Source organism: Podarcis tiliguerta (genome assembly GCF_965153285.1).
Source record: "Podarcis tiliguerta genome assembly, chromosome: 3".
NCBI lineage: Eukaryota > Metazoa > Chordata > Lepidosauria > Squamata > Lacertidae > Podarcis > Podarcis tiliguerta.
The window spans coordinates 103,477,697-103,491,910 of record NC_139536.1 but is presented as its reverse complement, the minus strand read 5'-3'; the positions used below and the strand labels follow the sequence as shown (position 1 = coordinate 103,491,910).

The 14,214-nt window shown below is 39.9% G+C and overlaps 1 protein-coding gene across 6 annotated transcripts in view; it reads left to right on the top strand.

Annotated features, from left to right (window-relative positions):
• MACROD2 (mono-ADP ribosylhydrolase 2) overlaps positions 1 to 14,214 on the top strand; it is a 987,387-nt gene that overhangs the window by 224,432 nt on the left and 748,741 nt on the right. For all 6 annotated transcript variants that reach the window (XM_083431708.1, XM_083431705.1, XM_083431709.1 and 3 more), the window contains exon 5: positions 1,493 to 1,609. In XM_083431708.1, the coding sequence (XP_083287834.1) occupies positions 1,493 to 1,609 (117 nt within the window). The remainder of the gene's footprint in view (positions 1 to 1,492; positions 1,610 to 14,214) is intronic.

Genomic DNA, 14,214 nt, shown 5'->3' with positions numbered 1-14,214 from the left:
ATTTTGGGAGGGGGAGGGGAATGGCAGCTGGCAAGATTCATAAAAAAGAGGGCCTTGCTGGGCTCTGATGTGAGCCCCATTGCCTTCTTTCCTCAATAAGGGATTGTCTGTGAAACTCTGAAAAACACTCACAGATTCCTTCTGGCTTGGACCAGAATCCACTTGGGGTGAAATTGATCTGGGGAGGGGCAGTTGTTAGAAATTTCGAATTCCACCCCATCACAACTCTGAATCTAAAAATTCCATAAGGCAGACACATCACCATTTCCTTTTCTTATGTAAATATTTATATGATTAGAGACTTTTAATTTGGGGCATATCCTACTACTTTTTTGTTTTGTTGCCATAATCTCTGAACATATGTAGGGAACATATGGCATCCATGGGTTTCTTATAAGAAATTATTAATATTGCCACTGATGTAGTGACTTGCAATAATTACTATGTTTTAATTGTTTTTAATTATTCTATTCTCTACTTTGCTTCTAATTAGAAAAAATATATTTACCCCATTGCTTGTGAATAGACTAAAATTGCTTTGACTGTTTGTTTTCCTCTTCCTTCTCCCTGCCGTTCTCATCTATGCTTCCACTATTAATATTTTTCCCTAAAGCTCTTGAGAACAATAAGCATTAAGCATTGCACCACTAACTTTTAGATGATTTTACAGTTTCGGCTGTTACAATTTAAATGATTGGTTGTTGTTTTTTGAATATTGCAATAGCAAGATGTAAGTTGAAAGAGAGATGCTGTTGTGCTGTGCAAATTGTTCTGCATTAAAAGACTTTATGATGTGGGAAGTACTAAGCAATCTGGTGGAATAGTTTTATTTATTTAATTTATTTCTAACATTTAATATCCCGCCAACTAATACAAAAGGGATTAGACAGCAGCCACAAGGTAGTATTAAATTATGCTTTCATTTTCACGCTGTCTTTTAATAACAAAACCAAATTTTCTTCTTGCTTGGTAACTGGCTAAGTAAATAATCAACGACCTTAACACAGGGGGATTGTACTGTGAGAATTACTTTTGTATATACTCACAGGATCTTTCTTTTTATGTGTGTATCCATAGTTGGTGATCACAGTAAAATTCCTGTAGCTCCATGACATATCTAGTTCAAATTAGGGTCCCACAGATTTTTTGGCAGCTTTGGGGGAGCTTGCTACAAATTTGTTCATTTCTACCAGTTGAGGGGCAATCACCTTTTCTTGCCCCCCCCCCACTCCAAATGTCTCAGGAGCACATGGAATAGAGTTGTTTCAGTTGGTCCTCTGTTACCTCATCTTAAATAACGGTGCTCCCCCACATTAAAATTATTGGGTTTTGGACAATCTGCAAATATTAATATAGTGTTAGAGGGTCGTTTCTGCTGAAACTGATTTAAAAAAAAAATCTGCATCAAATGCCTCAGCTTTAGTCCAGTTAGACTTTGATTACTGAAGTTTTTAAATATATATATATATAATTTCTTCCCTCTTTCTTTTAGTTGATGGCTGTATTCATAGAGCAGCCGGCCCCTGTCTAGTCGCTGAATGTCGCAACCTGAGTGGCTGTGAAACTGGACAAGCAAAAATTACTTGTGGTTATGACCTGCCCGCAAAATGTAAGTAAGCTACTTTCCCCTCACACATTTTTTAAAAATCAAGCTGAAACTTTATACATACCTCACTTCCCAACACGATAAATCAAGTGAGGCATTCACTTACCAAATTAGCGGTAAGATTAAATTAAGCGTGCTTCGTGATGACCTTTGTCCTTCGGAGGAATTGAGATGTTTTAAGAGGCTGAGCTTCTTTTGAGTAAGGGAAACATGCGTGTTTACGTTTTGAATCATAGCAGACCATAGATTGTTTTGCATACGCTTGTGTTTATGAAAAACCTTCAACAGTTTTAACAAAATGTACATTATCAAATTGATCTGCATGGTGGACAGCTTCTATAAATGGTGCCGATATCTTGGCTGTGAAATGCATTTTGAGCCAAGGAGATCAAAGTGATGTATTTTGTGTTTTCAGCTGCTGTGTATAGGCTGATTGGCAATTACTGTGACAGCATCTGTCACAGTTAAGCATTCAGTGGAATACTGTTCTCAGCACCAGAATGTTTTCTCTCTCTTTGAAAGTCGAATTGTCAAAATTCCCATTATATGTAAATAGAGGAAAAAAGGTTATTTTACTGACCTTCTTGCATAGCTATTTAGCCACACTTGGGAAAGTAAACACTGAAATAGCAATTGTTTGCAGCCTGGATGTAAAATGACACCACAAAGAAGTGGGGCATATTGTGCTCAATAGTTTGGAACATCAGGGCAGTTTTTAGCAGTCCAACTCAGTTGTGTGAGACTGTGTTGCAGGAACTGGAAATTTTTGTGCTCTCCTTGTTATATGATGTTCTGAGTTTGCGGAGCGGGGGTGGCTAGATTCTCCATAAATGTGTTACAACTTTGTGAGGGGCCAGATCTCCCTAAATTCTTAAATTTAGTTAATGTTAGGAATAAATCAATGCTTGGAGTATTAGTGGAAGCTACCAGATGCTGAATCTAGCAGCTTCAAAAAGACAAGGCCAGCCAGTTTCCCATGCTAAGAAGAAGATGGGTTGTTATTAGCAAGGAACAAAGAGTATTTGGCCATTAGGAATGATTAGCAGTGCAAATGCTGCCAACCAGCTGTGAGGCGGAAGAGATTTTCTGTTCATCAGGCAATGGCTTTTCCACCTGCCTTGCCCCACCCTCCAGATTGTTACAATAAAATAAAAATAAAATAAAATAAATATTAAAACACAGCATTTCCTCATCCTGTCCCAACAATTAGAAAAGTGTACAGTGGTACCTCAGGTTACAAACACCTTGGGTTGCAAACTCCGCTAACCCGGAAGTAGAGTGGAAATTGCGCGGCAGCCGTGCGGTGGCAGCAGGAGGCCCCGTTAGCTAAAGCGCACCTCAGGTTAAGAACAGTTTTGGGTTAAGAACGGACCTCCGGAACGAATAAAGTTCGTAACCTGAGGTACCACTGTACTTCTTTAAGTGCCAGGGTCAGATTTGAAAGGTAGTCTACATTTTATTGTATTTTCTGTCTTGATTTGCTCATCCAGTGTGTTCATCGCAATTTTCCTCCATGGGACAAAAGAAGAAGACACAAACTTTGGATGTTGTGACTTGTATGTGAAGAGCTAAATTTCAGTGAAAAACAAGAAGCAATAGGCAGTTTTGAAAATTCAAGCTTATAATTATGTAGAGTGAACATTCTGTGAAGTTGTATATGGGTATGACAGCAAAAATATGAAGGAAAAAAAATATATTCCCAAGTAGACAAATATTATTACTTATACTACGTTAAACAGGAAGCTGACATCATGTGGGAAACAGATGCCTTGGGGTACACCAAATGACTACCTGGGAACCTCAGACTACAGCAGTGCTATAAAGCAGCACGGAATTAGAGTTTCCATAAAGACACATTTATATCAATATTTCTATATCCAATTTAGATTATTTAATTATTATGTTAACACAAGATTTAAAAGCCGAGAAGTCTGTAGATCATCCAAGGACCTGGGGGCTGCGAAGGATATATTTGTGTGTGTGTGTGTGTGTGTGTGTGTGTATTCTCACCTTTAATAGTTATAACTACATTATAAACTACCTCAAGAACTTGGTTATAATGTATGGCACAGCAGCTTAATGTTTGGTTGGTGGTTATTTATTCTTTCATTTGTTCAAAGTATTTTTACCCCGCTCATTAGCTGGGGGCAGGCAGAAGGCTCTCAGAGTGTCTTGTAACTATGACTAACATGAGAAGACAGCCCCCTGCTCTCAGGGTTATAATCTACAAAAATGCAGTACGAACAGAAAAGGGATTAGTAGGGAAGAGGAAAAAAGCAGATGAACTGGTAAGAATTCAAGAGTATCTGGTGTATCGGCGGAGCCAGTTGAGAAGCCTTGTAGCCTGATTTAGTAGAAGGAGAGGAAGGAGGCGAATGGAGCTGGTTGCTCTGGGGAGTCCAGTGACTGGTCTGAGAGCATTTGATCATATTGTAATGGTGAAACTAAGGCAGTATAATCTGATCAGTTCCTGGATGGGAGAACACTGTGTGTCCATGTGAGATACTCTGAACTTTCTAAAGGAAGACTGGGATATATGCCTAGCAGAAATAGGTAAGGTAAAGATAAACGACCCCAGGATGGTTAAGTCCAGTGAAAGGTGACTATGGGGCATGGCACTCATCTTGCTTTCAGGCTGAGAGAACTAGCGTTTATCCACAGACAGCTTTCTGGGTCATGTGGCCAGCAAGACTAAACTGCTTCTGGCACAACAGAACACCTTGATGGAAACCAGAGCGCACGGAAATGCCGTTTACCTTCCCGCCGCAGCGGTACCTATTTATCTACTTGCACTGGTGTACTTTCGAACTGCTAGGTTGGCAGAAGCTGGGACAGAGCAACGGGAGCTCACCACCATCATGCGGATTCAAACCACGACCTTCCAATTGGCAAGTTCAAGAGGCTCAGTGGTTTAGACCACAGTGCCACCCGCGTCCCCTCCTAGCAGAAAAAATAGTAAAGGAATAGGGTCATAACCATATATACTAATATCAGAGTCCTGTGGGAGAGCCCTGTTGCTTATGGACCTACAGTGGCATAGTCCATGCAGAAGACAGAAATATCAACAAACTTGGAGAAACGCCAAGGTTTCTCTTTAGAAAATTCTTAAGAAAAATGAGGAAAGCCCAAAACAGCTAAATGGAGACTGAGCATAAATGAGCATCCTTCTCAGTGACCATGTAATACTTACTTACTGTAAGTTGGAGAGCAAAGGGAGGATGAAGCAAAGGGAGGAGAAATTCAGGATCATACCAGAGGTTTTATGCTGATCTTAATTTACACACTCCAGAAATATATTAACACAGTCACTACCCATTAGGTAACACTGTGTGGCTATTGATTTATCTTTCTGATCAATTTAATGTTACAATGTAGATCAATCCAAAGTGATAATGTAAATGTGCTCGCCAAGGCAATTCCTGCTGTGATATAAGTAGTGATATTGGCATTATCCACAGTGGGAATAATTAGCTCATTTAATTAGAGATTAGAAACGACTCATTGTGTATGCATAATAATCTGTCTTTATTTAAAACTTTATACTTGAGGTCATTAGCCTTAAGGTGGGATGATTTAAATCTACTTGTTTTTATGCCATTTAGGAAAACATAATTAAATCAGTACATTACATAGATATTAATTGTAGTGCATTGGTTACAAACTGGACAATAAATATTGCTGTTATTGTTAAGCATACATTTATTTTACATTTTTTGTCTCTCTCTTTCTCTCTCTCTCTCTCTCTATATATATATATTTAAAACAGACACTGGTCTTTAGTAAAATATAGCTAGAATAATACAGTGATGGCAAATGTCAAATTGCACATGATACTACTCAACTGCATGTAGTTTTCCATAACCTTTTTTTACACCAAATGAAATAGTGGAGGCTGCAATCTGCAGTTGAATCCCTGTGCAGAAATCACAGAATCATGGAATTGTAGAGTTGGAAGGGACCCCAAAGGTCATCTTGTCCAACCCCCTGCAATGCAGGAATTTCAACTAAATCATACATGACAGATGGCCATCCAACCTCTGCTTAAAAACCTCCAAGGAAGGAGAGTCCACCACATCTCATGGAAGTCTGTTCCACTATTGAACAGCTCCTACTGTCAGAAAGTTCTTCTTGATGTTTAGTCAAAATCTCCCTTCTTGTAACTTGCATTCATTGGTTTGGGTCCTAGCCCTCCAGAGCAGGAGAAAACAAGTTTGCTCCATCCTTCATGTGACAGCCCTTTAGATATTTGAAGATGGCTATCATATCTCCTCTCAGACTTTTCTTTACCAGGCTAAACATACCCAGCTCCTTCAACCTTTCTTCATAACCCTTTATCCTATCCTTCAGACCCTTTATCCTATCCTCTTGTGCAAGGTTCCTCTTAAAATAAATAAATCTGCCTTTCTCTATTCCTCACTAGCTGTCCCCCCCCAAAAAGAATGCATATCCATGTCAGCATTGGACAAAAACTGCACCCAAATGGTATCACATGCAATGTCCTTTGCATGAAGAAATCAACTGTTCAAATCTCTCATTTCAAATTCTCTCTGTAGGCCGAGTTAGACAAGCCAATGTTTCTGAGCCTCATCTTTCTACAGTGCTTAACTTACAATAATGTTGCCAGTGTGGCACATGTATTCATGCCATGGGGGTATGTTACTTCTCCATTATGCTTCTTTTTCATTGGGCAAAATCTCTAAATATTTAATGGGGAAATTGTGCTAAACTTAATTTAATGAGCTGCGTGCTCCCAAGTTTAGGGTCTGTTGCTTCCTTATTAGTGTGAAAGTATCCACAGGAAGTTTGCTACCCCTGTACATCCAAGAGGAAGGGTGTGTTTTCTGTATATAGCAAAGATATCTTGCCACCAGAAGAAAGAAAACTACTTGTAATTGGATTGAGTCCAACAGGATTTAGTCTGTGATTTAGGATTGGACCTTTGTGGACTTGCTCTCAATTTCACTCCTTTATTTGAGTCTGATACCATAAATCTGCAGAACTACTGTATCCACAATCTACCTGCAAGGCTCATAACATTCAGATCCGAAGGGGGAATACTTCAGAGAGCCAAGAGTTTTGAAATACCTGGGACACTGTTAATGATTAGAAGTGATTAATTATGATGTTCCAAGTAAGTTTTAGCATGTAATAAGAGGAAATGAGGCATTAAAGAGTATTTATGCAGGAGAATTCAGAAATAACTATAAAAAAATACTACTTTGGTTTCTGAAGTAGTCTTAAGAGGAAAATGGGAGGAACATCAGATATAAATAACTTGCTTGCCTTCTTATAGACTTAAAATAGCTGTCACTTTAGATAGCTATTACTGTTTGAAGTGGAGAAAAATAATGCAATATCACATTCACTGATTAAGTCTTGTCGAATGTGTACCAGAAGTGGGAAAGAAACCCTGGCATTAACATTGTAACAAGAAACTGATACTAGACCTTACTGTATTCCTGTTAATGACCAGCAACAAATGCTGAGGTGTGATTGCGAGGCCACATTTAAATTCCCACAGTGTAATGAGAAGGGCCGACTTCCTGACACTAGAATATTCAAAGTACACGCAGATGCTTTATGAAAAGTGCCATTTCAGCAGAAAGACAGTACAAAAAAGGGTGCTTGAAAGCAGGAGAAAAGGTTTCACATTTAAACTCTGCAGAACCAGGACTTAATCTGTCAGTGTCCTATTTTAGCATCTTAGTCAAAGCCAGGGGGCAATACTGCAAGATTTTCTCCATTCTGAGTCAGACCAAAATAAAATGTGTATGTATGTGTGTGTGTGTGTGTCGTGTGGTATTGTGAATGCTACTGCCAGTTGGCTCAGTGAATTTGTGATTGCGAAGGTTGTAAATTTCCCATTGAAGCCTGACCTCTATGGGCTGATTCTATATTATGCAAGGAAGATAAAACAAATTGTATGTATTTGCATTTCTTCAAAATCTAGATTGCAGTAGAGAAATCGCATCACAATTCCTACTGTGTTTTTCCCCTCTTGTCTTGAGAAAACAAAACAAAAAACAAAAAAACTCCACCCAGTGCTCTATCTCCAAGTTAAGTATTGCACGCAGTGCTGGAAAGACCGTAGAGGTCAGGCAATCAGCCTTACAAGGAAGCACAATTAATGGGATATCTACCAAGAGCAGCAATGTAGTGATCCCTTTTGTAGTGCAGAGAGCTCATCATGACAGCCACCAGTGTCACGCTTCCAAAGAAATTATGGCACCTCTGCTGATTTATTATTTATTTCACAAAACTTATATTCCACTCACTCAAAACAATAGACTTCTAAGTGGCTGACGAAAGACAACCTAGGATATTCATGAAAAACACTAACAAAAGCAAACATTAAAAAGCTAATGAAACTTTGACCTTTCTGAAGTGTACCTCTGGGTTTAGTTTGCTTTTGGCCACATATTTTTAAATCTGTCCTTAACTGCATAGAAAATGTTTTTGCCTCTTATTTCCTGTCTCATTTATTAGGCAGGGCTTTATATAGTGAAGTAAAACCAGGCTGTGTGAAATAGCAGGCCTCCTTTAATTGTGAGTTTCTTTTAAAACTTTTAAAACTTCTTTTTATAGGGACGCGGGTGGCGCTGTGGGTTAAAGCCTCAGTGCCTAGGGCTTGGCGACCGAAAGGTCGGCAGTTCGAATCCCCGCGGCGGGGTGCGCTCCCACTGTTCGGTCCCAGCGCCTGCCAACCTAGCAGTTCGAAAGCACCCTCGGGTGCAAGTAGATAAATAGGGACCGCTTACTAGCGGGAAGGTAAACGGCGTTTCCGTGTGCGGCTCTGGCTCGCCAGAGCAGCGATGTCACGCTGGCCACGTGACCCGGAAGTGTCTTCAGACAGCGCTGGCCCTTGGCCTCTTTGAGTGAGATGGGCGCACAACCCTAGAGTCTGTCAAGACTGGCCCGTACGGGCAGGGGTACCTTTACTTCTTTTAAAACCTTGAATCAGTCAGGTGATTTGGGCCTGGATTCAGCTAACCTGGTGCACTAACAGAAACCAGTGCAAGGGCTCTCTCTGGCTCAGTGGGACGTCACCCTTCTCCTTCCGTTTGTACTCTTGCCCTTCCCCAAATACTCTCTGGAAGGTCAGGAGAAATCCCAGAATGGCACATGGGTGGAGGAGAGTGGTATCATTCCATCTGACAAACAGAAAAGCTTTTGCTGGTGGATTGATCAGAAGTGCCCAACTTTGAATTTCTCCCTTTTCTTTTTCAGCACAAGGTGCTTTTGATGTTACTCATTTTCCTAAGAACATTAATTCTTATGTTTAAGTCTTTGGAATTTTTAAATGCAAAATACATAGCAGGAGATTGGTAGATTTTAAACCCAGATACTATTTTATTTGAGAAAACGGGTCATCCATTTGGAAATAAATAATCCTCAGCCTTTCAAAAAAAAAAGCTGAACTGGAAAATGACCACTGAGATTCTTAAATTAAATTTCAGGAAAAAGCGAGATGGAAAAAAAAGATGGTTTTCTTTATTTATCCTGAGTAATTTGACCAGCTGCTCAAAACTGCATTTAGGGTGTTCAGAGTTTGTGAAAATATGCTCTACAGAGATGGTGCCAATGAGCTGTTACTTTAAGGCCCAATTATTCCTCTCTCTCTCTCTCTCTCACACACACACACACACACTCTTCCCTAGTCCAATATTATGGGGGGAAATTATATAACTGAAGAGTATGGGGGGGGGGAGAGAGAGATACAGTATAATGAAATATCATTATGGTCTATAAGGAACTAAGATCAAGCATGAGAGAATAGCTACAGATAGTACATAGGAGGCCCCTATGTTTGCATTATCATGTAAGTTTCTTAATATGAAAGACAAACAATTTCAGGCCTTGAATTTCACACTGGCTTATTCCCATGCTTTCACAGACTCAGGGGAGAATGCAAAACCTGGCTTGTGCTTCTGGATGCATGCTGAGCTGCAGCCAGATAGGGGTTTTGTACACAATCCTAAACACCGCTTTTATGAGAAGTTATAGTCACTGGAATCAGTGAATGTCTAGGAGTTGTGGTCAGGTTGAAGAGAACCTTTTTGTGTTCATGGCAGGAAAACATCAGTGTGGTATAGTGAGCCAGTGTGGTGTAGTGGTTAAGAGCGGTGGACTCGTAATCTGGTGAACCGGGTTCGCTTCCCCGTTCCTCCACATGCAGCTGCTGGGTGACCTTGGGCTAGTCACACTTCTTTGAAGTCTCTCAACCTCACTCACCTCACAGAGTGTTTGTTGTGGGGGAGGAAGGGAAAGGAGAATGTTAGCCGCTTTGAGACTCCTTAAGGGTAGTCATAAAGCAGGATATCAAATCCAAACCCTTCTTCAGTCTGGATTGATGACAAAAAAAAGCACAACTATGGCTACTCCTCCTTAAAAGTCCTTGTGAATTAGCCTTCAGAATCATAAGTTATGACTCTGATAACTCTCTTCTGCTAATGGCCTCTTCTGATTACCCAGCAAAAGCCTCAAGAACCTAATCTACCAGACCATGACTAGATAACAAAATTATTCAACCTAGAACTCAATAGGGAGGCGAAATATATAGTTTGCAAAGGCAAACAATATTACCTACATGTTGCTATAGTAAAAAAGCTGCTCATCATTTAATTGGTAAATAAGGTCATGAATACTTACCAGTGAATAAGACTAGCAATGCATGCTAAGTGCTAGTCTTAGTTTTGAGTCGCTAGAAAACAGCTTAACCATTGTTAATTGTTGCAGATTTATCCCCCCCTCTTTTGTGTTTTTTTTTCAACTTCAAAAATGCTATAACTGAGTGACTTGTGGTTTAGTAATGTGAAAATATTGCTAATATTTAGAAGTAGTACAATTTTATGGGTACTTGGAGTCTGTCACCCATAACATGAAAAGAAAATCATGCTTCCTTTTCTCATCTGTTGCCCTTCTTAGTTATATTAGCAATTGTAATTTACATCCTCTTGGTAATGGGTTTGTTTTTCTCTCTTTTCAGGTTAGCATTCTTCCTTCAATCTCTGTTTTGAAAGGGAGTTTAACTGATAGGGTCACATAGTTATTTAGTGCAATATGGGAGAAGATAATAAATTTGACTTTTAGTGTCTAGTGTAGTAATTGTATCACATCTATATGATGAGTTAGTACAGTGCTGGAGCCCTCTTGATTGATTGCTATATTTTAGAATTAAATCCCCTACTATAGTTACCCCTTTGGGGAAGACATGATTTAATTTAGGTCTTCAGTTTGTAGAAGGAAAATCAAAATTATACTTCTGTAAAGCCTAATTTTCTGGCAATTTTTTAAATCTTATAATTTTTTTTGGTTCTTGAACTGGTTTCTAAAACCCACAGCAAATGGTTTTCAATTAATCCTAACCATGCTGCTGGCTTTTGTGTAATAGGCAATTACCACTGAGATCTGGATTGAACCCATCAATTAATTTTACATAGGCCAATGAGTGACTGCCAAATGGTAAGGACTTTGTTAGTACTGACCTGAACTGGAGTTGAACCAGAAACCTGTAATTGAAAACTTCTATAGCTGACCCATTACTAATCCAGTCCCACCTGCAGGTCTTTATTACTTCAAGTACGCAGAAAATCACATTAGACACAGGTGTGCCATGCCAGATTTAGTGTCTTCAAGGAGCACAGTAGTCTGGGTTTGTAAAACTCCATTCAATGTGAAAGTTGATTTCCTTTTCTCCCCAGAATGTAAATTAGCAGACTAAAACAAAACAAGCCTCTTAATGTTAATGTCTCCTGGTTTGCTGTGGAGAAACTACAGAAACTACAGATCTAACAGCTGAGGTCCATGTAACACATAGCTTATAGGTGAAGTTCAACTATACAGTTGCTCATTTTCCAGTGAGTGTGCATATTACTGCTGATTGCACATATCGGACAGAGACACCACACACACATCCCTTTTGACAAACATTTCTACTGAAAGGAATGAGAACTGGGCGAAAGCTAACAAAATGAATTTCAGTAAGGACAAATAGAAGGTTCTACATTTAGGCAAGAAGAATCAGCTGCACAAATGTAAGATGGGGGACACCCGACCTGCCAGTAGTACATTTGAAAAGGATGTAGGGCTCTTAGTAGATAACAGGCTTAACATGAGTTAACAAAAAATCCTAACACTATTCTATCCTAACACCTTGGTTGGACCACATCTGGAGTACTGTGTCCAGTTCTGGAAACCACAGTTTAAGAAGGATATTGACAAGCTGGAATGTGTACAGAGGAAGGCAGCCAAGATGATCCAATGTCTGGAAATCAAGCAGTATGAGGAAATTGAGTATGTATGTAACTATGGCCTGTACTCTAACAAGTTCCATCAAGGATTTCTTCTTGCACAATGGAAATTCCTACCTTTTCCTCCCCATGCCTCATTGGGATGGGGAAACTCCTAGAACAGATTTAGGTAGAGCATGGGGGAAAGAGAAGGAGAGAACGTTATGTTTGCCAGGGAGAAATTGCTCATTAGCATTATGATGGATTCCACCCTTAAGATTGGTATTTGAAAATGAGGCTCATATAAGTGGCTACTGTGTATCCAGCTTTTTACAAGGGACAATTTTCTTTCTAACATGAACTTTATGTAATGGAATTGTTCAATAAGGACCTATAGATCTATGTATGTAAAACAATAAGGCATATTGAGAAAGAAGGAATATATATGGATGTGTTAAAAATAAAACAAGCTCCATTTCTTTATAGTAATTTTATACTCCAAATTAACAGCTGCAGTACATGTAGATTGGCTTGATGATTTCTTCTAATTCATTATTATTAATGATTTGTGAACTACTATTTCTAGTAGAACATCTTAAACTACATACAAACTGAAGTTCAACTTTCCAGCTAGTGTAGAAATTATCTTTACCATATTGTAGTATATTTTGAGGGACGCCACGTTCCCGTTATGGAAAGATATAGAAATATCTGTTTTCAGAATTTTAGCAGACAAAAGTAAGTTATTTTCTCTCTGAGTCTCTGCAAGCACTGAAACTGTAGATCACCCTGAAGGGTAAGCAAAAGGAAGTACTTCATTATGCAATATAAAAATTACAATAAAGACCTGTGTTTTCTCCTCTTGGTGCAGTGTGACCTCCATGTTGGTACAATAATTGTAAATATTAGATTAATTGGAGGGTGTTGTTGTGGCGCATACATAGATTCTAAAAGGACTGGGGATCTCGATGGAGGATAGAGGCTGTCAGTAGCTATTAGCTGTAATGGTTGAGAATTAAACTTTTTTTGCCCAGAGGCAATATATGCCTGATTAGCCTATGCTGGGAAAAATATAGATATCACTGTCATGCCTTGAGCACTGGGCAGGCAACTTTCAAAAGCTTCTGGGATTCCGTTGGACCTTCTCAGTAACCAAGCAAACCAGCTGCTACGTTTGTCTGTTCCATCAGTTATCACAAGATGGAAACACTGAGGCAATATGTGCTCTGTAGATGCCATCAGCTTCGGACCACTTAAACTGTCAGGGCTTCCTCACAATAAGTCTTTTAAGTAAAGATTAAGTAAAGATTAACCCGCAGTTGGCACTGTGGGTTAAACCACAGAGCCTCGGGCTTGCCGATCAGAAGGTTGGCGATTTGAATCCCCGCGATGGGGTGAGCTCCCGTTGCTCGGTCCCAGCTCCTGCCAACCTAGCAGTTCGAAAGCACGTCAAAGTGCAAGTAGATAAGTAGGTACCGCTCCGGCGGGAAAGTAAACGGCGTTTCTGTGCGCTGCTCTGGTTCTCCAGAAGCGGCTTAGTCATTGCTGGCCACATGACCCGGAAGCTGTACATTGGCTCCCTTGGCCAATAAAACGAGATGAGCGCCGCAACCCCAGAGTCGGTCATGACTGGACCTAATGGTCAGGGGTCCTTTTACCCTTTTAAGACATTAATTATCTGAGGTCTTCTAGAGAAAAATAAAAATGCTAGAACCATGCCCCCGCCCCTCGCAGGCTTGGGCAAAAAATCCCTATCATTCCATCCTTGACAGTCCCCCCCACGTCTCCTGGCATGAAAGCAGAGAGAATCTCCAGTTGGACTCTGGGCTTTGTTTTTCTGATCAGCACACTGCTTATCAGTGCATGGGATTGCTGACGAGTGAGGGAAGGAAGGATCAAGCCTCTTTCCTTTCTCCATTTGCCACAGCTGCCGCTGCCCCTGCCTGTTGGGGGGGGGGGCGGCGGCGGCATTGTGAACCTTCGGATAAATGTGTGAAGGTTAAGAGTGGGGCTTCATTTCCTGTTCTGATCAGCCACACACCCCTTGGCTGTATGGACTACCTGAAAATGGTTAAAGAGTGTAGAATTGTAGTTAATGAGGTGTTGAGAGTTCTGTTAGGAATCCCTCCCTCTCTAAACTACAGTTCCCATGATTCATTGATGCAAGAGGAGGTCTGTTAAACTTGTGTATGGAACAGTGCTTCTCAATCTTTTAAACTCATTTGAAAGAGTTTATGTTAGTCTTTTAGCTAACATAAAAAACAAAATACACCGTCAATCTCCCTTCTCCGAATTATTTTATTTGAATTTTCAAAAGGATTGAAATATTGTGATTATATATATATATTCTACACATACATGCACACGCACACACACACA